General features: G+C 39.3%; 1 protein-coding gene across 1 annotated transcript in view; it reads left to right on the top strand.

The window, feature by feature from the left end:
* LOC133239091 (uncharacterized) overlaps positions 1-24,551 on the top strand; it is a 163,516-nt gene extending 138,965 nt beyond the window's left edge. Inside the window, exons 2-4 of the mRNA XM_061402641.1 lie at positions 12,521-12,674; positions 14,093-14,163; positions 24,403-24,551. Coding sequence (XP_061258625.1) covers positions 12,521-12,674; positions 14,093-14,163; positions 24,403-24,551 — 374 coding nt within the window. The remainder of the gene's footprint in view (positions 1-12,520; positions 12,675-14,092; positions 14,164-24,402) is intronic.
* Positions 24,552-25,073: the final 522 nt, after the last annotated feature.

Here is a 25,073-nt window from a genome sequence, read left to right as displayed (position 1 = left end):
TAGTAATATATTTTGAAATCAGCCTGTGTAATGCCTACACAATTGTCTGTTTTCAGGATTTCTTTTTTGTTTTACTCTTAGAGGCACTTTATTTAAAGTTTAAAAATTAATATAAATTTTAGGAACTTCCCTGCTGGTCCAGTGGTTAAGACCTGCACTTCCACTCCACTCCAAGGGGAACATGTGCCATGAGGTGGGGCCAAAAATTGAAAAAAAAAAGGTCATTTTTCCTACTTCTGTAAAAACGTCTTTGGGATTTTTGATAAGGATTGCATTGAATTTGTAAATCATTTTGGGTAATATAAACATGTTAACAATATAAAGTCTTCTGATAGATGAACATGGAATTACTTTCAATTTGTTTGCATCTCATTTAATTTCTTTCATCAGGATTTGTAATATTCAGGGTACAGTGTTTCACTTTCTTAGGTTTATTCATAACTATTTTATTATTTTTAATGCTATTATAAATGGAATTGTTTTTGTAATTCTTTTTTCAGATATTTCATTATTATTATTAATAATTTTGATATTTTGATTTTTGTGTCCTGGAACTTTACTGTATTCATCTATTAGTTCTACCAGTATTGTGATGGAGACTGTGGACTTTTCATATATGAGTTCAAATCATGTGCAAATAGAGGCAATTTTACTTTTCCCTTTGAGATTTTTGATGCCTCTTACTTATTTTTCTTGTCTCATTTCTAGGCTAGAACTTATAACACTATGCTAAAGATAAGCGGTGCAGTAAGCAACCTTGTCTTCCTGATCTCATTGGAAAAGCTTTCAGTTTTTTGTTGTTCAGAATGTTAGCTCTTGGCTATTTGTATATGAACTTTATTCAAATGGTAAAGAATCTTCCTGCAATGCGGGAGACACAAGTTTGATCCCTGGGTTGGGAGAATCCCCTGGAGAATGAAATGGCAACCCACTCTAGTATTCTTGCCTAGAGAATTCCATGGTCAGAGGAGTCTGGCAGGATATAGTCCATCGGGCCACAAAGAGTTGGTCATGACTGAGCAAATATAGATAGACAGATGTTTATTTAATCCCCTGCTATTCCTAGTTTGTTAATTTTATGATTAAAGATTGCTGGATTTTGCTAAATGCCTTTTTGGCTTTTATTAGATGATTGTGTAATTTTTATCCTTATTATTTTAATGTGGTATATCAAATTAAATTAATTTTTGTTTGTTGATCCTTCCTGGCATCCCCAGGGATAAATCCCAGTTGGTCATGGTGTATGATCTATTCGGTTTTGCATCTGTGTTCATATGGAATGTTGGGCTGTAATTTCCTTTTCTTGTAGTGTCTCTGTCTGGTTTTGTTATCGGGGTAATTCTAGTTTCATAAACTAAGTTTTGAAGTGTTCCCGCCTCTTTAATTTTGTGAAAGAGTTTCAGAAGGATTGCCTTTAATTCTTTAAATGTTAAGTAGAATGTGCCAGTGAAGCCATCTGGCCCTGAATTTTTCTTTTTTGGAAGGTTGTTGATTACTGATTCAATCTCCTTACGAGTTATTTTTCTGTATATTTCTAGGAATGTATCCAAGTTTTCTAGTTATTCAGTTCTTTGGTGTATAATTGTTCACAGCAATCTCTTATGATACTTTCTATTTCTGTGGCATCAGTTGTAATATCTCCATTTTCATTTGTTGATTTTGTTTCTGTACTCTAACTTTTTTCTTTGTTATTCTAACTAAAAGTTTGTTGATTTTATGTTTTTTTCCAAAAAAGAACCTCAGTTTGTTGAGATTTTTTTCCTGTTGTTTTCTGTTCTCTGTTTTACTTAACTCTGATGTAATCCCTATTATTTCCTTTTTCTACTAACTTCAGTCTTAATTCTCTCTTCCTTTTCTTGTTCTTTGAGGTATGAATTTATGTTCTTTATTTGAGATCTTTCTTCTTTTTTAATGTAGATGTTTATTATTATGAACTTTTAGTACTGCTTTTACCTCATCTCATTGATTTTGGTATGTGTGTTCATTTTTATTTGCTTTAAAATTTTTTGTAATTTCCCTTTTGATTTTCCCTTTGACACATTGGTTGTTCAGAAGTGTTCTATTTAATTTTCACATATTTGTGAATTTTTTGGTTTTCCTTTTGCTGTTGACTTCAAGATTTTTTTCCATTCTGGTTAGAAAAACCACATAGTATGATTTCAGTCTTCTTAAACTTGTTAATCCTTGTGACCTATTGTATGATCTATTGTGTAGAATACCTCGTATATACTTGAGAAGCATGACTTGTTCTGCTACTGTTGGGTTGAATATTGTATGTATGTCTGTAAGATCTGTTTGTTATATTGTTGTTATTTAGTTCCTAAGTCATGTCCAACTCTTTGCAACTCCATAGACTGCAGCATGCCAGCCTTCCCTGTCCTTTCCTGGAGTCTGCTCACACTCATGTCCATTGAGATGCTGATGCCAGCCAACCATCTCATCCTCTGTTGCCCCTTTCTCCTCCTGCCCTCAATCTTTCCCAGCATCAGGGTCTTTTCCAATTAATCAGCTCCTTGCATCTGATGGCCAAAATATTAGTGCTTCAGCTTCAGCATCAGTCCTTCCAATGAATAGTCAGGGTTGATTTCCTTTAGGATTGACTGATTTGATCTCCTTGCTGTCCAAGGGACTCTCAAGAGTCTTCTCCAGGATCACAGTTTAAAAGCATTAATTCTTCAGTGCTCAGCTTTCTTTATTGTCCAACTTTCACTTCCACACGACTACTGGAAAAACCATAGCATTGACTATATGGACCTTTGTCGGCAAAGTTATGTCACTGCTTTTCAATGCACTGTCTATGTTTGTCATAGCTTTTCTTCCAAGGAGCAAGCATCTTTCAATTTTATGGCTGCAGATACCATCTGCAGTGATTTTGGAGCCCAGGAAAAGAAAATCTGTCACTGTTTCCACTTTTTCCCCATATATTTGCCATGAAGTGATGGGACCAGATGCCTTGATCTTCATTTTTTGAATGTCGAGTTTTAAGCCAGCTTTTTCACTCACCTCTTTTACCCTCATCAAGAGGCTCTTTAGTTCCTCTTCACTTTCTGCCATTAGGGTGGTACAATCTGCATATCTGAGGTTGTTGATATTTCTGCCAGCACCCTTGATTCCAACTTGTGATTCATCCAGCATTGTTCAAGTCTTCTTTGTCTTTATTGATTTTTCTATCTGGTTATTCTGTTTATTACTGTAAGTGAGATACTGGAGTCGCCCACTATTATTGTATTGCTGTGTATTCCTTCCTGCAATCCTGTCAATGTTTATATATTTGGATGCTTTTATACTGTGTGTGTATTCATATTTATATTTATAACTGTAATATCTTTCAGGGAGTTTTGACCCATTATCTTTATATAATGTCCTTTTTTGTTTCCTGTGACAGTATTTGACTTAATGTTTAATTTGTCTGATATAAATATAGACATCCTGATCTCTTTTGGTTACTATTTGCAAAAATGTCTTTTTCCAACCTTGTACTTTCAGCATATGTGAGTCTTTAAAATGAGTAATTTATAGACACCAACTCTTAGCCATGCTTTCTAGGAATTTAGTCTCTGCACCTTGCAGCTGAAGATAGTGTGACATACTGGAGATCTGCCCCTCCCAATGAGACACCTTATCCTTTGACTGAGAACTAGCAGAGAGGAAACCTATTTTCTCACTCACACATCATCTGAAGTGTTTCTTCATGCTGATCTGGGAGATGGGGCTGGAGGGAAAGGGTCATAGCTCAAGAACTCATTGTCCTTACCAAGATTTAATTGATTTTCTTGAATAAATGCTTCTCCCATTGCTATATGCCCATAGGATAAGTTCCATAGAATTTAAATTATTGTTGTTATTCTTTTATATAAATAATAAAAATGTTGGGCTTCCCAGGTGGTAAAGAACCTGCTTGCCAGTGCAGGAGACTTAAGAGATGCAGGTTTGATCCCTGGGCCAGGAAGATTCCCTGGAGATGGAAATGGCAACCCACTCCAGTATTCTTGTCAGGAGAATCTCATGCACAGAGTAGCCTAGTGGTCTACAATCCGTAGGATTGCACAGTGTCGGACATGACCGAAGTGACTTAGCACACATGGCTCTTTCACTGGGGAGTGTGTCCACAGATCTCCTACAGCAGTTCCAGGGGTGAGCAATTTCACTTACTATCCTATAATCACCAACTCGATGGACGTGAGTCTCAGTGAACTCTGGGAGTTGGTGATGGACAGGGAGGCCTGGTGTGCTGCGATTCACGGGGTCGCAAAGAGTTGGACATGACTGAGCAACTGATCTGATCTGATCCTATATAGACTACAATATACCACTTCTCATTCTGATATTGATAATGTGTATGTTCCTTCTTTTTGCTTCATTATTCTAGTTATAGGATTACTAATATTATTATCAAAAATCCAGGTGTTGATTTTATTGAATTTTCTCTGTATCTTAAATCTTCCTTTTTTTAAAAATTTTATTTTTAAACTTTACAATATTGTATTGGTTCTGCCATATATTGAAATGAATCCACCACAGGCATACATGTGTTCCCCATCCTGAATGCTCCTCCCTCCTCCCTCCCCATACCATCCCTCTGGGTCATCCCAGTGCACCAGCCCCAAGCATCCAGTATCGTGCATTGAACCTGGACTGGCGACTCATTTCATATATGATATTATACATATTTTAATGCCATTCTCCCAAATCATCTCACCCCCTCCCTCTCCCACAGGGTCCAAAAGACTGTTCTATACATATTAAATCTTTCTTATGTCACTGATTTCTACACTTCTGTTATTTCCTCCCTACTCTTTATTCTGGGTTTAGTTTGTTCTCTTTCCTTCATCACAGGTGAGAGTCTCAATTATTGATTTTTAGGTTTGCTTTTTTTTTCATTTTCTGACATAGGCATTTAAAGATAATTGCATGTGTGCTCAGTTGCTTCAGTCATGTCTGACTCTTTGTAACGCTATGGACTGTAACCCACTAGGCTGTGCATGGGATTCTCCAGGCAAGAATATTGGAATGGGTTGCCCTGCCCTCCTCCAGGGGATCTTCTCAACCCAGGGATTGAATCCCTGTCTCCTGAGTCTCCTGCATTGCAGGTGGATTCTTTACCCACTGAACCACTTGGAAAGCCCCATTTAAAGCTATAGTTTCCTATAAGCACTGATTTAGCAATGGAGGCAAAGCAAAGTCAGCAGGTAAAAATACAAAAATAGTTATATATTTTTGTTACTCTCTTGGCCTGAGGGCAAGTATTCAATAAAAGGAAATCATCTGGTACCTCCAACCTACCATGAGGAAAATGAATACTTCTAATTCCTTGGTGATAATAGATACAGTTTATAAATGAGATGTCAGATTTGAATATAAGTAAGTTAAGAGAGTAGGACATTGAAACATCCTATACTACCTAAAATATCCTCACTATTCACCTTCCTTTTGTTAAACCATTCGTTAATGAGTACCTAGTCTATGCCAAGTACTGGACTAGGTCCAGGACACTACACAGTGAACAGGACCTTGCTCTCAAAAAATTCACAGCTTTAGACACTCGCTATCCTTGTGCAAAACGAAATTGGTTTTCTAGATAGGCAAACAGTTTAGGCTTCATATAATAGAATGTCTTCATTTCCAAACCTAATTTTTCAACTTCCTAACTTTGTAAAATTGAAATCAAATACTTGCTTTTCCTGTGTCTCAGGTTCTCCCTTCTCTTTGGAAGCAAATTAGAATGCTACATGCCTCATATGGCTGTCGTGAAGTCATTAACTGTAAATAGTCAGTGCCTGCCAGAACATAGGTATTCATTTATGACCCTTCTCTATCATCAGTTGTTACATCTCTAAAGATCTCTGTACAAGACATAGAGAACACGATAGACCACTGTTCAGGGAATGTTAGAGAAGCTGGAGGTGGAAATGCCTAAGCAGATGCAGGCGGTGGTTTCAGGTATAAATCACTTAGTTTTTCAAACTGTATAAATATTTATTTTGCATATGAGAAATCTTCTACAGTGCTATAACAAGGATAAATAGCTCTTTAGAACTGGGGATGTTTTAGGATTTCTAAGACCTTTAAGCATGGGGCTTAGAGTCCTTATTTTCTGAAAGAAGCACTCAGGTGTCTGGGTGTTATTTCAAGGCTCATATTGGTTTTTTTCCTACTAATTTTATGCTGCTCTGACATGCTTTATTGCCTGAGAATATGTCCAGCCTGTGAAGCTGGGAATTAATTTCCTAATTTGCATTTTCATGAAGTCAGGGATGCATTTTTCTTCAGGAGCACATGTCAGTTACTTGTAGAAAGAATTCAGTCTCAAGAAAACATGGGAATGATGTGAATACTACGAATGGCAGTCACAGACATATACATTTGTAGGGGAAGACATGTTTTAAGAAGCCATCGTAGAGAAAGACCCTGTTGTACCCCCTGTCGGCCAGTGTAGATACTATAACTTTTGGAAAGAGAGACATGACTATATAAATGTCTCAGATTTTAACTCCCAAACTTCCAGTTACTTGATGTGCCTGACCATATGGCTGTGAGAGCCCATGGGAATCTAAACTCTTACTTCATATCCGCATAAGAAAGAAAAAGGAGGGATAGGGGAGCAACATTTGCTACCCCAAGGTGTGTGTCTTTGGCATGGGGATTAATTTACGCTGTTAATGTTAAGAAATAGTAGATTCCAGAAGTTTTTTTCTTGTTACATTGTCTTAAAAAATGTAGAAAGAAGTCCTGTTCTTGAAATCACCAGCTGCTAAGTCACTTCAGTCCTGTCTGACTCTGTGCCACCCCATAGATGGCAGCCCACCAGGCTCCGCCATCCTTGGGATTCTCCAGGCAAGAACACTGGAGTGGGTTGCCATTTCCTTCTCCAACAGAGATATCTGCAAATAAATGGTCTAAGTGTGGGGAAACAGCAAGACCTAGGGATCAGATATTACTCTGTGTCCTGTCGTCTTTGCAAGGGTCAGCAAACATCTGTTTACCAAAGGCTTGCTTTCATCTCCATGTGAATTGCCCTTCTGCCTTTTGAAGGCCAAACCACTATCCCAGCCATTCTCTTTTATCTTTAGCTAAAAATGGTATTTAAGGTGGGGGTTTCAGTCATTTGAAAGAGTTACTCAATTCTTCTGGGTCTCTCCTGTGTATACATGTTATTAAACTTTTGTTTGATTTTCTCCTGTTGAGCTGTCTCATGTCAATCTAATTCTTAGACCAGCCTGAAGAACTTAAAAGTAGAAAAAATTTCTTCCTCCTTAACAATATATTTAAGTTTGTGTGTATATATACATACATTTACATATATTATATATATGTATTTATATAGCTATAGTTATTTTTAATATGATTCCAGCTTGTAATTGGAGGCAAATAACTCCTATTTTGGATATAATCTTCACATGTTTATCATAAAAGAATTAGTTACTGATTCAAATTCATAAATAAAATTTAAATTTCTAGTTTAAATATAACCAAGAAGTTGCCACCCTCCTTTAGTTCAATTTTAGACATCATGTGCTAGATTTACAGAAGCCTAGAAATAATTGGTGCCCATCTCATGATTTTAATTACTTTGAGTCAACTCAAGCAAAAAATATGTAATTTTGATTCTAAGAAGTCATTCCATTCAGCAAAGAAGATTCTACCCATGTAGTTGAAAAACTGGGTCAGCAATGATTCATAATTATAGATTACTATTTACTATAGACTAAATGTTTGTGTCCCTTCCAAAGTTCATATGTTGAAAGCTAACACTCAATGTGAAAATGGGAATGGGACCTTTGGGAGCTGATTTGGTCATGAGGATAGAGACATCATGAGTGGGATTATTGCTTTTATAAAGAGATCACAAATATCCCTCTCACCCTTCCGTGCCATGTGAGGACACAGCACAAAGAAGGCTGTCTGAGATCTAGGAAACAGCTCTTCTAGATACCAGACCTGCAAGCACCTTGACTTTGAATTTTCTGGCCTGTGAAATATGAGAAATAAACTTCTGTTGTTTATAAGCCACCCAATCTATGGTATTTTGCTATAGCAGTGGTTATTATCGCTGTAAGACACTATTACATGAGAAATAAGTAGGCTTTGGGGAATTGTTTCCATATGGGTAATTATGGCATGTAAATATAAATGCAGAAGATAACACTACATTTTCCCCTTGAGATTAATTCCCATTTCTCATGTAGAAATGTTTCTCTCAACAGACAACATACTGATGATTTGGTTTTGTGGAGATGAAAAATAATTTTCTGTGGCATGCATTTGTCACCTATAACTACTAAGAAATGTGTCCTTGAGATGGTCCTTTAAACTGAGAATTGTGTTCTTGCTTTTAAAAATTTTTAAGCAAATTCATGCACGTACCTGGGAATAGGTCTCCTCCCTTCTAGTCCCAAGTGGTAGATATAGCTTTCTGATTTAAGATAGCATTTAAGACAGCATTCTGATTTAAGGCCTCTGTAATATCTTTGTCTTCCTTTTGGAAGTGTTCTTCCAAGAAGTGCAAAATAGGGAGAATTTCTTTTTGGTCCATAGTAGGTTTTTCCGAGTGTAAAAGGGCAGATGGAGGGAAGATGGCCGAGTGTTCCTCGGAACTGTAGAAGTAGAATGCATTATTTTCCTACACAATCCAGGCACTTGTTACCATTTGTTAATCTCAGAATCCCAGGCATTCTTCTTAAATGTCAAACAGAGTTGTTTACCAGTGTCAGAGCAAGTCTTGCAATTATGAATCTAATTACTAAGATATTAAAAAAAACGAAATAATAAAAATTTTAGATGAGATTTTTTAACAGCTCATTGTCAGAAAACAAGTGGCCTAACTGCTGTAAACACAAAGAAATGATCATAGCGTCATTTTTAAACTGGAGAAATGTCTTACTGAATGATGTCTACTCTACTAAATCACAGATTTTAAGATGCAGGATGACCAGAAAGGCGTGATATCATCAGTCAGTACTTACTGAACTCAATTTCTAGACTACAAAATCATGGTATAGAAGAGAACTAATGACAGGTCTATTTTCAGGGGGATGGTGGATATGGAGAAAGAGGAAGCAGGATGATGGGAAAGAGTCATCTACTTCCTTGAGAAGTTGGAGATCTTCGGGTTCTGATACCACCAGCATTCAAGTCATGTGATGATAATGCAGGGGACACGGCAAGGGTAAACAGAGCTCAGCTTCCAGGGTTGTTTCTATGCTCTTAAAAGCCTTTGCAAATAAACATTATTTTTATATTAAAATGTTAAAATGTGCTATAAATTCAAATGAGCAATTTGCATGTTTGAAAAATATGTCAGTGTTGCAAGAAATTTTACTTATTGTTGTAAGTTGTTTAGGTTGAATCCCACACTTCACTTCTTTCTTGCATCGGGATATGTCAGGAAAGCAGAGTTAAGCTGCCTTTTTGCAATTTTGAGATGACGAAAAAGGGGACTCAGAAAACTAAAGTGAGTTATCCAGACTACACAGTGTCTGTGGGCAGAGCTGAATCTGGGTTCCTCTTTCTCCTACTCTAGGACTCTTCCCCCGACCCACATAGGAATAGCAAGACAGCACAGATGGCTGCTGGGCAGATCCAGGCTGGCTGACTCTGGTTGATCCCTCTTGCTCCATCCTGAATCTCTGGATAAAGGCAGATTCAGTGAATATTCTTCCAGAGGGGAAATCAGTCCCTGGGCTGTTGATGCCCTGTCCTCTGCAGAAGCAACATCTCATTCCTTCCATACTGTTCCTACTCTTCTGCAACACTTTCCCCCTGAAAAGAGCCAAGTTCCCTCCTCTCTGCATGAACTGTTTGAAAGATAATTTATCCATTCATTTCCTCACTTACTTATTTTATGTAATAAGTATTTGTAAACTGTTGTGTACCACATGCCACTCCAGTTTCATCGCTAAGTTATGACCAACTCTTTGTGACCCTATGGTCTGCAGCATGCCAAGCTTCCTGTCCTTCCCTATCTCCTGGAGTTTGGTTAAACCTATGTCCATTGAGTCAGTCGGTGATGCTATTCAACCATCTCATTCCTCTGTCGCCCCCTTCTCCTCTTGCTCTCAATCTTTCCTAGCATCAGGATCTTTTCCAATGAGCTGGCTCTTCCAATCAGGTAGTCATAAGTATTGGAGTTTCAGCTTCAGCATCTGTCCTTCCAATGAATATTCAAGGTTGATTTTTTTTAGGATCAACTGGTTTGATCTGCTTGTTGTCCAAGGGACTCTCAAGAGTCTTCTCCAGCATCACAGTTCGAAAGCATCAGTTCTTCAGCAGTCAGCCTTCCTTATGGTCCAACTTTCATATCCGTACATGACTACTGGAAAAACCGAAGCTTTGACTATATGGACTTTTGTTGGCAAAATCATGCCTCTACTTTTTAATACACTGCCTAGATTGTCATAACTTTATTCCAAAGAGCAAGCGTCTTTTACTTTCATGGCTGCAGTCACCATCTGTAGTGATTTTGGAGCCCAAGAAAATAAAGTCTGTCACTGTTTCATTGTTTCCCCATCTATTTGCCATGAAGTGATGGGACCAGATGCTATGAGCTTAGTTTTTTGAATGTTGAGTTTTAAGCCAGCTTTTTTGACTCTCCTCTTTCACCTTCATCAAAAGGCCCTTTAGTCCCTCTTCGCTTTCTGACATTAGGGTGATATCATCTACATATCTGAGGTTATTGATATTTCTCCCGGCAATTTTGGTTCCAGCTTGTGCTGCATCCAGCCCAATATTTCACGTGATGTACCCTGCATATAAGATAAATAAGCACAGTGACAATATACAACCTTGACATAACTCCTTTCTCAATTTTGAACCAGTCCATTGTTCCATGACTGGTTATAACTGTTGCTTCTTGACCTTGACTTTCAGGAGGCAGGTAAGGTGGTCTGGTATGATTGGTACACATTACCACATTTTTTAAAGACATGTAAATAATGTTTATAGAAGCTCTATTTCTAATAGTGCAAATTGAAAACAGCCAAAAATGTTTCCCAAGATAGGAACATGCGTGTTAATAGTGACACAGAGCTAGCTAAGCTGGCTGTCATCTCTTCCCTCTGTGGGCGTGCAGTCTAACAGAATAGGAAAGGAGAGTGAATCTGTATATTTCACACATATATCTTTTATGAGCCCCATCTCCCAACAAGAGTTTTACTTTCCTTGGCTTTGTTACACTATTTACTGAGAAATTGCATACATGGCGGAAGGTGCCCAGATCTTAAATGGGCAGCTCAGTAATTTTTCATATCTGTATAGAACATTTCTAGTATCCTTAAGTCTCTCCCATGAAAAACATGCCATGAATTAACCACTGTTTTGATATCCAACACCATGTATTATTTTTGCCTATTCTTGTTTTTTTAATTTAAAGTTAGTTGATTACATTGTTGCATTAGTTACTGCTTATACCAAAGTGTATTAGTTATGCCTGTATCCACTCCTTTTTTAGATTCTTTTACCATATAGTTTACTAAAGTATTGAGAAGATTTCCCTGTGCTATATGGATGAACCTAGAAACTGTCATACTGAGTGAAGTAAGTCAGATAGAGAAAGACAAATATATGATATTCTTAAATATGTAATTTAAAAAAATGATACAAAGGAACTTATTTACAAAATGGAAGTAGAGTCACAGATGTAGAAAACAAACTTATGGTTACCACGGAGAAAAGCATGGAGCAGCTTGGGAGTAAGATGAGTTGGGAGACTGGGACTGACAAATACACACTGCTGTTGCTGCTGCTAAGTTGCTTCAGTTGTGTCTGACTCTGTGCAACCCCATAGACGGCAGCCCACCAGGCTCCCCCATCCCTGGGATTCTCCAGGCAAGAACACTGGAGTGGGTTGCCATTTCCTTCTCCAATGCATGACAGTGAAAAGTGAAAGAGAAAGTCATTCAGTAGTGTCCGACTCGGGATTTTAGTTCCCAGATCAGGAATTGAACTCACGTCCTAGGAATGAAAGTGCAGAATCCTAACCACTGGACCACCATGGGATTCCCCACAGTGTTTTCATTGCTACTGCCACTGCTAAGTCACTTCAGTCGTGTCCGACTCTGTGCAACCCCATAGACGGCAGCCCACCAGGCTCCCCTGTCCCTGGGATTCTCCAGGCAAGAACACTGGAGTGGGTTGCCATTTCCTTTTCCAATGCATAAAAGTGAAAAGTGAAAGTGAAGTCTCTCAGTTGTGTCCAACTCTTAGCGACCCCATGGACTGCAGCCTACCAGGCTCCTCCTTCCATGGGATTTTCCAGGCAAGAGTACTAGAGTTTGGTGAAATACACACTACTCTATATAAAATAGATAACTAATAAGGACCTACTGTGTACTACTTTGCCTAATATTTAATTTCATTTATGTAGAATCATATAGTGTGTTTTCTTTGAAGGCACTGGCTGATCTGTTTAATATCATGTCTGTATGAGTCACTTAAGTTATCCTGTTAATAATAGTTTATTTTGTTGTGTAGCACATCATTGCATCTATAGATCATACTTTACTTCTTCATTCATTTTGTGTAGACACTCAAGCTGGTGTACATTCTCAGACATCATGGTGGAAGAGCAAGTCCTTGTCATCATTCTCTCTTCTACTGAGTCCTTCAGACGAGGGGAAAGATCCTGAATTTCAGAATCAAACCTGTTCATCAAAGTACAAGTTGCAGAAAAAACATATGTAAATAAATATGTAATGAAATTTTGTATTCAAAATATCTCATCTTCATGCCACATCCCATATCTCCACACTTTTCATCTTCCTAATACAAACAATATATGGACATTTTTTTTCCTCTTTTAACACAGGATGCATTAAATTTTTATCTTCTTGAGCAGCTGAAGTAATGAACATGCCTTCTCACCATACCTAGATCCCAGTTATATTAATGGGCATCTTTGCAATTTCTCATACAGAATATATTTTCTTAGTTGGGAAATCATCATAACTTCTGATATGTATAGAGTATATTTTAGTGGACATGGAATTTTTATACAGATCATTTCATTTGATTCTTGCAACAACTGTCTAAGACGGAAAGCAGAGGCACCATTATCCTCATTTTGCAGAGATAGGAACTTTTTAATTAATATTTATTAAATGTCTCCTCTGTGGCACCACTCTTCTGAATGCTGCAAATATAAAGTTGAGCAAAGCACATTTCCCCCCTTAATAAATTAATAGTCTGTTGCAAAGATAGATATATAAACTAAATTAAAATACAAGATGGCATAGGAACCCTTAAACACCATAGCATCTTACATGCATGAAAATAATAAATGTTACTATATTATTATTCAAGAATTTTGGTAAACAGCTCTACATAGGGAAATCAGATGGAATGCATATTGATATGAAACTTGAAGAAAGGGGAAAAGGAAGGGAAGCATTTTTAATAGAGATAACACCTGTGCAAAGGCCAGGTGGTATGTATAGTTTGGAGCATCAGCCCAAGGTCATGCAAATATTTAAAGACTAAGCTTATGTTCAAATTCGGTGCTCTCTCTACAGGATATTTTCCCCCAGTTGTGTGTTTCAACTCTGACCAACACACTACCTTCAGTTTCCTGAATGAAATACTGTATGAGCAATGGCCTCTAAAATGGGTGCACACAGCAAATCATTAGCATTTTTATTTCAAGTCATATTCCATTTGGGAAGAAATTGGTCTGTACTGACAAATTGCAACAGTTACGAACATGGTAATAACATAACAAGAATAATCAAATGCAATTGGAATGAAAATGCATCAGTTCAAGCTGGGCTTCAGCTTTTTTAATGTTCATTCAAGTTTAATGTCCTTTTTGATTTTCTGGAAGCTATGACAGACTGCTTGTGCAATTTGATTTTGTTTGGCAATTTGTGTTCCCAGCCACAGCCTCAAATTTTTCAGAGGAAAACTAACCTGCGTTCTGTCATCTGGTCATAGGAATATACAAACTAAGCTCGGGCTAAGTTAAGTTGAATAAGGTTGAATAATTTATATTCATGCTCAATCTATTATCATCAAACTCAAATTGAGCTAGTTTAAGAGGATGTATAAATAACCTTTGAGAAGCAATTAGCTCAAAATTTGGCCCTCTAATTGCTTCTCTCAGGCTGATCAGAGATGATGGAATCTTGTACATTGTTGATGGTCCCGTTCTGGCTACTGTGGCCATTATTCTTGGTTGGTGACATTGATTTTCTGTTTTTTAAAAATGTGGGTAGTGTCTGCTAGGACGTGAGTGGGAGGCTACATGACTTATTTTGAAGCTGCATTTTTTTTAATAAAGTTCTTAGTTATTTATTTTGGGCTGCACTGGGTCTTCATTGCTGTATGAGCTTTTCTCTAGTTGCAGTGGGCAGGGGCTACTCTGTAGTTGTGGTACACAGGCTTCTCATGGCACTGCCTTCTCTTGTTGCAGACATGGGCTCTAGGGCGCCCAGGCTTCCGTAGCTGCAGCACATGGGCTCAGTAGTTGTGGTTCCCAGGTCACAGGCTCCATAGTTGTTCTGGTAACACTGAGGAGAGACATAGGAGACCTCTACCTGTACCACTGACCTCCCTCATCTTTTCCTCTAGCCTTTTAATCTCAGTTAAAAAATGCAGATACAGGGCTTTCTTGGTGACTCATCAGTGAAGAATCTACCAGCCAATGCAGGACTAGGGTTCAACCCCTGATCCAGGAAGATCTCACATGCCGTGGAACAACTAAGCCCACGCATCACAACTATTGAGGCTTCGCTCTAGAACCTGGAGACACAACTACTGATCCATGAGAAGCCTGTGCACCACAACTAGAGAGTTGCCCCTGATACAAAGACTTTGTCCTCCCTGGCTTCTATTTCATTATTTTTCTGTGTTAATAAAACAGCAAAACCTTTCTACTCTCTCTTTTCCGTTTAAGGTCTATGGATGAAAATTGTAAGCCCACCGCAGTAACTGATTTCCTAAGCAACCATCTTCTCAACAAAGGAAGAGAACATGAAAACAGTAGGCTGAGAAGTCACTAAAAGTTCATTATCAAATCCACTTGCTTTTACTACCTGCATTAGAAATGTACTTCTCCTTAGCCTCTGTGCCAAGAATGTAGTCCTAGATATAACTAGGTGATTCTATGAAGGGATAGGATGGCCTCTAAAGCACCCCACCCCCAACTCTGTTGGTTCTTGGTGGAAATTATAGTGAATCCACTATGACTCACTTTTTCTACTGTGACATCAGATACTCTTTGTACACTATAACCTGGAGACATAATCCAGCCAAGTGCCTCTTCTATTTTGTGTGTGTTGTTTGTTTATTTTTTATAAACCCACATGAACTGTGTGTTACAAAGATGCAATGGCATCTCATGAATGCTGGATGGAAAACAAGCCTTTAAAGGCACTCAAGTGAAACATCACTCACTGGTGAACTTCACTCATTCAGTTTTCCTCTGGTTTTGCCTCCTTCAGGTCACTACCTGTTTTTGGAAATAAAGTTTCATTGTAACATAGTTACACCCATTCATTTATGACTCAATGGCAGAGTTTAATGGATGGTTATGACAGAGATCATAGTTTGCCAGCAAAACCTAAAGTATTTACTATTAGCATTTTATAGGAAAAAATCGCCAACTTCTCTATTCTAAGGCGCTTCAGACATAATGATCTTGTTCCCTTATTTTATTTACAGAAATGGGTGGCTTGGACAGTAAAGAATCTGCCTATAATGCAGGAGACACAGATTTGATCCCTGGGTTGTGAAGATCCCCTGGAAATGGACTGGTTACCCACTCCAGTATTCTTGCCTGAAGAATCCCATGGACAGAGGAGCCTGGTGGACTACAGTCCATGGGGTGGCAGGTAATTGCACACAACTGAGCAACTAACACTTTCTTTTCACTTTCAGACATAATGATCTTATTCCCTTACATTATTTACATAAATATTTATTTCTGGGAGTTTAAATGTTATAATTTTTCCTTGCAGTTCAAATGAATCAAAGAAGTAAGTGAGAGTTAGCCCACTAAATTAACTGTTAAGTCCACAGTCATGAGAATTAGGAACAAATTCTTTGTTTTACTACTACTGTTACTGTTATTATTATTAGCTTGCACTACCTATTTGAATGTCACTGTGCAAAGCACCTGAAAAATATCTCCTGTAATCCCCTCATCAACCTTATGAGAGATACAATGCTATCATGCCCATTTTACAGATGAGGAAATTGAAACTCAGCAATGCCACATAATTTGCCCATAAAACACACTTCCCCAAGTACATGATAGCCAAAAACTGGAGTCTGAGCCTTTCTGACCTTAACATTTATGATTTTAACAAAAAAGGTAAGCAGCCAAATGAAGCGTGTTTCATAGAGTTTCATTCAGTAACTGAATTCATGTGATCATAGCAAATTCAACATGTATTTGAACTCCCCACTTACTCAAGGCAGTGTCAGTTCAGTTCAGTTCAGTCATTCACTCATGTCTGACTCTTTACAACCCCATGGACTGTAGCACGCCAGGCCTCCCTGTCCATCACCAACTCCCAGACTTTACTCAAACTCATGTCCACTGAGTTGGTGATGCCTTCCAACCCTCTCATCCTCTGTCATCCCCTTCTCCTTCTGCCTTCAATCTTTCCCAGCATCAGGGTCTTTTCAAATGAGTCAGCTCTTCTCATCAGGTGGCCACAGTATTGGGGTTTCAGCTTCAGCGTCAGTCCTTCCAATGAACACAGGACTGATTTCCTTTAGGATGGACTGGGTGGATCTCCTTGCAGTCCAAGGGACTCTCAAGAGTCTTCTCCAACACCACAGTTCAAAAGCATCAATTCTTCGGCGCTCAGCCTTCTTTACAGTCCAACTCTCACATCCATACATGACTGCTGGAAAAGGCAGTATAGTAAATACCAAATGACACAGAACCATGAGTATGACAGAGATATGTTTTTAGGGAACCTCATTTTTGGTTAGCATGTGCTCCTCTTTAGAAAGTAAATACTTCATAAATGGGCTTCCCAGGTGGCCCTAGTGGTAAAGAACCTACTTGTATGCTAATACAGGAAATGCAAAAGATGTGGGTTTGATCTCTGTGTTGGGAAGACCCCCTGGAGGAGGGCATGGCAACCCACTCTAGTATTGCCTGGAGAATCCCATGGACAGAGAAGCCTGGCGGGCTACAGTTGCAAAAACTCGGACATGACCAAAGTGATTTAGCATGCATGCACACATTCCATTTAAAACTTCATGGTTACCTCAAGCTTAATCTCTCTTATTAGTTAGCTTCCCTCTAAGCCTTAGCTAAATAAACTGGTTTCAGTGGAGTTGATACAGAGGTATAGCTGTAGCACTTTGAGGACATCCTCTTTTAGAGCATGCAAATTTGGCTGCTAGGAAAGTAAAGGGTTATGGTTTTGAGTTATAGGACATCACAATATTAGAATGTTGGGGAGGGAAAAAATTTTTCTCTACCTTCTAGGTTCTTCTAGCTGATCTAAGAATTAAATTGGCATAAGACAGATTAACAGGAGAAAGAAAAAGATGTTTGACAACAAGTATATCTGGGAGAAACTCAGGAAAACTAAGTAGTCACGAAAATGACCTAACCCCTCACTTTAAATACCATATTCAGCTAAAGACCAAAGAGGATGTTGAGGTTTGTGGTTTGGGATTTCAAAGAGGAGGAAGGCAATTCACATGGATATGGAAACGGAAATGCTTTGTAAACACATGTTTACTGGGCTTTGTAGAGACAGTGGGTTGTTGTTCAGTCGCTCAGTTGTGTCCAACACTGTGACCTCATGTACTGTAGCATGCCAAGCTTCCCTGTCCTTCACTATCTCCCAGAGGTTCCTCAAACTCATGTCCATTGAGTCCATGATGCCATCTAATCATCTCATCCTAGGTCTCCCCTTTCTCCTGCTGCCCTCAGTCTTTCCCAGGATTAGGATTTTTTCCAGTGAACCAGCTCTTTGCATCAGGTGGCCAAAGTATCGCAGTTTCAGCTTCAGCATCAGTCCTTCCAATGAATATTGAGTTGATTTCCTTTAGGATTGACTGGTTTGATCTCCTTGCTGTCCAAGGGACTCTCAAGAGTCTTCTCCAGCACCACAACTTGAAAGCATTAATTGTTCAGTGCTCAGTCTTCTTTATGGTCCAACTCTCACATTTGTACATGACTACTGGAAAAACCATAACTTTGACTATATGGACTTTTGTTGGCAAAGTGATGCCTCTACTTTTTAATTCACTGTCTAGGTTGTCATAGCTTTTCTTCCAAGGAGCAAGAGTCTTTTAATTTCAAGGCTGCAGTCATAATCAGCAGTGATTTTGGAGCACTAAAAAATAAAATCAGTCATTGTTTCCATTTTTTACCCATCTATTTGCCATTAAGTGATGATATCAGATGCCATGATCTTAGTTTTTTGAATGCTGAGTTTTATGCTAGCTTTTTCACTGTCCTCTTTAACCTTCATCAAGAGGCTCTTTAGTTCTTCTTCACTCTCTGGTATAAGCATGGTGTCATCTGCGTATCTGAAGTTATTGATATTTCTCCCAGCAATCTTGATTCCATTCCAACAAAGGTCCATCCAGTCAAAGCTGTGGTTTTTCCAGTAGTCCTGTACGGATGTGAGAGTTGGACTATAAAGAAAGCTGAACATTGAAGAATAGATGCTTTTGAACTGTAGTGTTGGAGAAGACTCTTGAGGGTCCCTTGGACAGCAAGGAGATCAAACCAGTCAATCCTAAAGGAAATCTGTCCTGAATATTAATTGGAAGGCCTGATACTGAAGCTGAAGCTGTGACAATTTGGCCACCTGATGCAAAGAACTGACTCTTTTCAAAAGACCTTGATGCTGGGAAAGATTGAAGGCAGGAGGAGAAGGGGATGACAGAGGATGGTTGGGTGGCATACCGACCCAATGGACTTGAGTTTGAGCAAGCTCCGGAAGTTGGTGATGGATAGGGAAGCGTGCTGCAGTCCATGGGGTCGAAAAGAGTTAGACACAACTAAGCAACTGAACTGAATCTTAATTCCAGCTTTTGCTTCATCCAGCCTGCATTTAGCATGTTGTAACAAGCATATAAATAAAATAAGCAGGGTGACAATATACAGCCTCATTGTACTCCTTTCTCCATTTTGAACCAGCCTGTTGTTCCATGTCCTGTTCTAACTGTTGCTTCTTTATCAGCATACAACTTTCTCAGGAGGCAGGTAAGGTGGTCTGATATTCCCATCTCTTGAAGAGTTTTCCACAGTTTGTTGTGATGCACACAGTCAAAGGCTTTAGCATAGTCAATGAAGCAGAAGTTGATGTTTTTATGAAATTCCCTTGCTTTTCCTGTGATCCAAATGGATGTTGGTAATTTGATCCCTGGTTCCTCTGCCTTTTCTAAATCCAGCTTCAACATCTGGAAATTCTCAATTCTTGTACTGTTGAAGCCTAACTTGAAGGATTTTGAGCATGACCTTGCTAGCATGTGAAATGAGTGCAATTGTGTAGTAGTTTGAACAGTCTTTGGCATTGCCCTTCTTTGGGATTAGAATGAAAACTGACCTTTTCCAGTCCTGTGGCCAATGTTGTTTTCCAAATTTGCTGGCATATTGAGTGCAGCACTTTCACAGCATCATCTTTTTGGATTTGAAATAGTTCAGCTGGAATTCCATCACCTCCACTAGCTTTGTTTGTAGTAATGCTTCCTAAGGACCACTCGACTTCACACTCCTGGATGTCTGGCTCTAGATAAGTGACCAGAGCATCGTGGTTATCTGGGTCATTAAGACCTTTTTCATACTGTTCTTCTATGTATTCTTGCCACCTCTTCTTAATATCTTCTGATTCTGTTAGGTCCTTACAATTTCTGTCCTTTATTGTCCTCCTCTTTGTATGAAATGTTCCCTTGGTATCTCTAATTTTCTGAAGAGTTCTCTAGTCTTTCCCATTCTATTGCTTTCCTCTATTTCTTTTTAGTGTTCAAAGGGACACAAAGTCAATTCTTATTTCTAGGTCTTGCTGAGTTTCCCTCACCATCCTAGGTCATATTCTTTGCAGATATCGCTGGTGATAAGTTCTGCTCCAGAAAGAGGCCATTTACTTAAATTCTTTTAGGCAGTCAAAGGGAACATACGTAGCAAGAAACATCTCTTGAGTCTTCTGTTTTTAAAAAATAATCAACCTAAATTAATCCTCATGTCAAATTTGAGATAGTGGAGTTTTGCTCTCCTACAAAGGGGAAACTGAATATGGGTCAGGGGTGGCATTATGTAAAGTACAAGGAGTTCCCTGAGTGTCAGTGTAGCTAAAAACATGAGAGGTAAGGAAAAAAAAAAAAAAAGAAATTGAACCAGGCAGCCCTCAAATAGGAAACTTGCTTATGGGGCGATTTAGTCAGTTCAAGCTGAATGGGAGACTTGGTGAGAAGGTAAGTGTAGCAATAGTTTTAAGTATTTCTAGAAAGTGGCTGATTGAAGGCCATGTCAGGTCCTGAATCAATGAAGCACACTCTGTGATGTAACTCAGGTAGCTGAAACAATAGGAAGGGTGCCACAATGCCACCTCCAGGGTTGCCTCCGGTGGAATATCTCAGGGAGGTGGTCATATGGGTGATGGGTTTTATTTGCCAGCTTCTCTGCCTCTCTGGTGTGAAGCTCTCTCGTGTCTAGTCTATTTGATGTTATCTTGGGGCCCAGTACCTGTTCCACACCCCATGTCACCAACGATGAGGCCATTTCTGGGCCTGGGACTCTCTCTCAAACTTCCAAATGAGAGAATGTCAAGTCGGTAAAGGGGGAAAATGCTTGCTTTTGCTTTTATGCTGCCAACCTTCATCTGTCCTGATGTCTTTGTCTTCCATATTCTGGATCTCATGTGAAGATGCCAAACTGAAAATAAGGGCTTTCAATCCACCAAGACTCTCTTTAATGTTTTAAAAAAAAAACCTCTTAGTCAGAAATTGGTGCAGTACTGAAGCCATCAGGAGAAATGAAGACTGACAGTTTAATTTCACTAAATACTGTAAGAGAAAAGCTGTCAGCCACAGTGACTGGTGGGCCTGCCCTGGGTGATACTGATGGACTATGCAGGAGAAAATTAATAGTTATTTTTTAAATCTTTTCAAGACTTTACATGGAAAAACGTGGAGTGACTCCTCTGCGTGAAGACTTGAGGCTATATTTTGCTTCTTTCCCCCTGATTTCATTTTACCACATAAGCTAAATTGGACTTACTTATTTATGAATGCACAAAGGAAAATTTCAAAATGCCTCTTTGTGTTCATCTTGCCTGGGCTGTGTGCCCTCTGTGCATTCTCAACTCATACCAGCTTTGAGGATGATGTCTCAGCAGTGACAAGTACATTTACAAGGCTCGGGTCTTCTCCATTCAGATGCTTCTCAATTTAGAATCCATCAAACACATCAGGTGCAAGAGGTTTGACATTATTGAATAGGCAAATAACACACCATGTTCTTGCTTTGGCTTGGAGACAGGGACTTCAACCTTGGAATTAATTGCAGAGGGCAAGTTTACTCAACTGAAAAAGTATGACTTAAAAAAAAAAAACTCATCACAGTGGGGAGGCAATAATAAAAATAGGAATTTCGAACAATTTAACCTTCATGTAAGTGAATTAGAGCATAGAGTGAGTTTTAAGGTGGGGATGGTATATGGAGAGAATCTCATGTGTAACCTGTCAAGGGACAGAGCACCCAGGAAGCAGACTGTACAGGAAATATTTGAAGGCATACTACTAGGGCAACAGTGAAGGAAGCAAACTTTTCAAGGAAAAAATGAGTTGGGACGCAGTCATAATAAAAGACTCAGCTGATCTTATGCAGGACCCTGGACTGAGATGACCCTGCAGAGTCCTTTCAGTTTGGGGTAAGAAAGTGCTGGGCTTTCATACACCCATCTCAGCCCCCCAGGGAAGGGATGTGACATTGGGAAAGGTGTTTCTATTCAGCCTATGGTGTGATCTTGGGGATACTCAGATGTAAAATCTCAGTGTCCAAAAGTGTTGGCAACTGGAGCAACAAAGACTTTGGCCCAGAAGTAGGGGAATTGGAAGATGCAATTTGGTATCTGGGGAAGCTTCCACCTTGAGTCATCTAAATTCACCTCCACTTATGTCCTGGAAGCTGCTCCTTCAGGATTCTGGTGGCTGCTTTCCCCAAAGTCAGCTCAAAAGAGGAAGATAATAGGATCAGGGAACCCCTACCACTGCTTGTCCAAAGGTCACAAATACACTTGTCATCTCCCTCTTCTATTATCAATTCTCGATTTCCCTTTGCTTGTCCAAGTGACGTACTAAGTAGGGTAACACAGATCCTTATTCTTTAGAGCTTAGACACTTCTCAGGCTGTGGCTACTGTGCTTGTCTATTAATTACCCACGTTAATATCAAAAGACACCTATGTGGATCAGTTCAGTTCACTCAGTCATGTCCAACTCTTTGTGACCCCATGGACTGCAGCACGCCAGGCTTCCCTGTCCATCACCAACTCCTGGAGCTTGCTCAAACTCACGTCCATCAAGTTGGTGATCTCATCCTCTGTCATCCCCTTCTCCTCCTGCCTTCAATCTTTCCCAGCATCAGGGTCTTTTCTTATGTGGATCAGTAGGGTGAAAATCATATTTCTCCCTACTTCCAAGGTAGAAAACTATATCTACTTCCTCCCAGTGAACAGGGTCATGACCACTGTCCTGACTCTTTCCCTTTCTTGCTGGTCTCTCAAGAATTCTAAAGTTACTGAGTATCAGCCAAGGGCTATTGTTTTTAAAGATTAATACATTACTGCCAATTATAAGGTCTAGCTTCAGAACCCAAGGGTGATACATTGTGAATCTTCTATCTATGTGTACCAGAATATCCTGAAGGTCTTTTCTTACCACAGTCACTTCTGATACATAGGGCCTGGCATGTCCTATAGACCAAGCAGCAGGGCTGCTTGCACCAAATCCTGGTACTGCTACAGGGCCCCTTCCTGATGCTTTTGATGTGATCTGATGTGACTGTGGGTCAGTGCAGTATTCCCAGAGGTAGAAGATGCTGTGTCCAAAACCCAAAGAGGTCTACCAGACATTGCACTTCCTTCTTCAACATAAGCACCGTGAGATGCAATAGCTTGTCCTTTACTTGGGAAGTGATGTCCTGGCATGCCTCATTGGATCCCTAAATAATTCACTGATGTATCAAGATCCTGAATATTCATGGGCTTTATCTCTTACTCTTTGACATGTGTGTCTTTTACCAAGTCGTCCAGTGAACTTGTCACTTCTTTCTTATCTGGTCTAATTAGCCTCAAGTCACAAATACATTCATTTGTGTCATGCTCTGTGGGGTGTCCAGATGGCCTGGGTCTCCTCAGACTATGAAATAACATAGGGTAGGAGAGATTAATGATCTTTGAGCTTCTCAGTGAGGCTAATTCCCAGCTCATCAGCACATTCCTCATTGCTTTGGTAAATGGATCATCTTTTAAGTCTTTCCAAGGAATAATATTCATCTGGTGGATTTTTAAGATGTATATGTATATAACTCTAACAAACCTACTTCTCTGAATCTTTTGAGTCCTTCATCTGCATTTTCCCACAAAAATTCTGGCATGTCTTTTACATGCAGGCAACTCCTCAGAGTATTCCCATCTCAGTAAAGTCTCCAAAATCCAACCCAATTAATTCTGCCACCCTTCAGCCAGCACCTCAGAACTTTGTTCCATATATACTGTCCCAATTTCTGCCTATATGTGCTTAACAGATCATACAGCTCTTTCAAAATATAGTTTCTTTCCTCCCTTAATAACCCCAGCATTCCCTGGCTGGTTTATGTCATGCATTAACCCTAGTTATTGATCAAGTAGTCAAGTGTGGAGGTTCTGATTAGCAAGGCAGAGTCTTCTACGTAATCTTCAGATAAGAGTGGGGGTCGGGTTAACAGTGAGAAGTGATACACTTTTGTAGATACAGATAACCTGAATGAATCTAATGAATCAACATTTTTTTTTTTTTTTAGTTCATTAACCCGATCTCATTTCTCAGGATCATGTTATTTTCCAAATAGGATCTTGACCTTTGCTTAGCCAACCTATCAAGTCTGAGATCCCACACTCTATGAAGCTCTATTGGTCTTCTGAGTAAGTCCTGGGACTTGTCCTCATCTTTTTCAGCGCTCCAGCAGCAGGAGATATGAATCTGTTTAATGCTATTCAGAAGGTCCTCTGGCTTTCATTCTTAGTTCTTAATTGCTGGTCAACTGGCCCTCAGCCTCTTATTATCTTTCTTTGGAACATCTATTGCATTGAGGAACCGTGTCCTTCTGGCTCCTATTTCCCAATATTTCTCAAATGATTTTTGTATCTTGTAACTGCTAGTGCATTTATTTTTACAGTAGCATCTCAGTTCATCGTGCATAAAGTTTTAAAGTTGTCCTGCTCTCTTATTCCAGGGCCTATCGCTGATCTGAGAGATGAGATTCTCATTGTCACCCTGCTAATGTGTGCTTCAGCTCCAAAAACTCTCATTGGAGGACCTTCTCTCTCAGACCACTCCTGGACACTGCTGTCACAGGTTTTGCTCTTGGGAGTCAGAGTCTGAGTGGAGATTAGAGTACAGGAAAAGTACAGGGAAGTACTCTTGGAACTAGCTCTGGGGGGAACGTGAGACTGGACAGAGGGAGAATTTGAGCTGTGAAGCAGTCACAAGAAAAGGCATGAGAAAATCCTCCCAGAAACTCTGATGGTCATACAGCTTTCCCAGATTGGGGGAAGACGACCAGAACTTCATCTCACACGTCTACCAGTCCTCATATGTGGGTGCCCCTGGTAAGGGCAGTGTAATCTACCATCAGTGATGGATAGTCTCTGGATGATTCCCAGTAATGAGCCACCAGTAGCTCTCAGCCTTTGAGAGAATGGCTGCTCCAATCCTTAACTAGGAGAGTGTAGACACATCCCAATAACCACCATCAGAATAGGAACAACTGTAAGATAATGAGAATGGCACCAAGATGAGACCATAAGGCTCCATGAGAAAAATTTAAGGGGCATGAAAATAATATTCTAGTCCAATATTTTTAATCAAAATTAGTGCAAAAACTTTGATGAACAAGATACCAAG

Source organism: Bos javanicus, chromosome 26, assembly GCF_032452875.1.
Source record: "Bos javanicus breed banteng chromosome 26, ARS-OSU_banteng_1.0, whole genome shotgun sequence".
In the NCBI taxonomy this organism is placed as follows: domain Eukaryota; kingdom Metazoa; phylum Chordata; class Mammalia; order Artiodactyla; family Bovidae; genus Bos; species Bos javanicus.
This window is presented reverse-complemented; position numbering and strand designations above follow the sequence as displayed.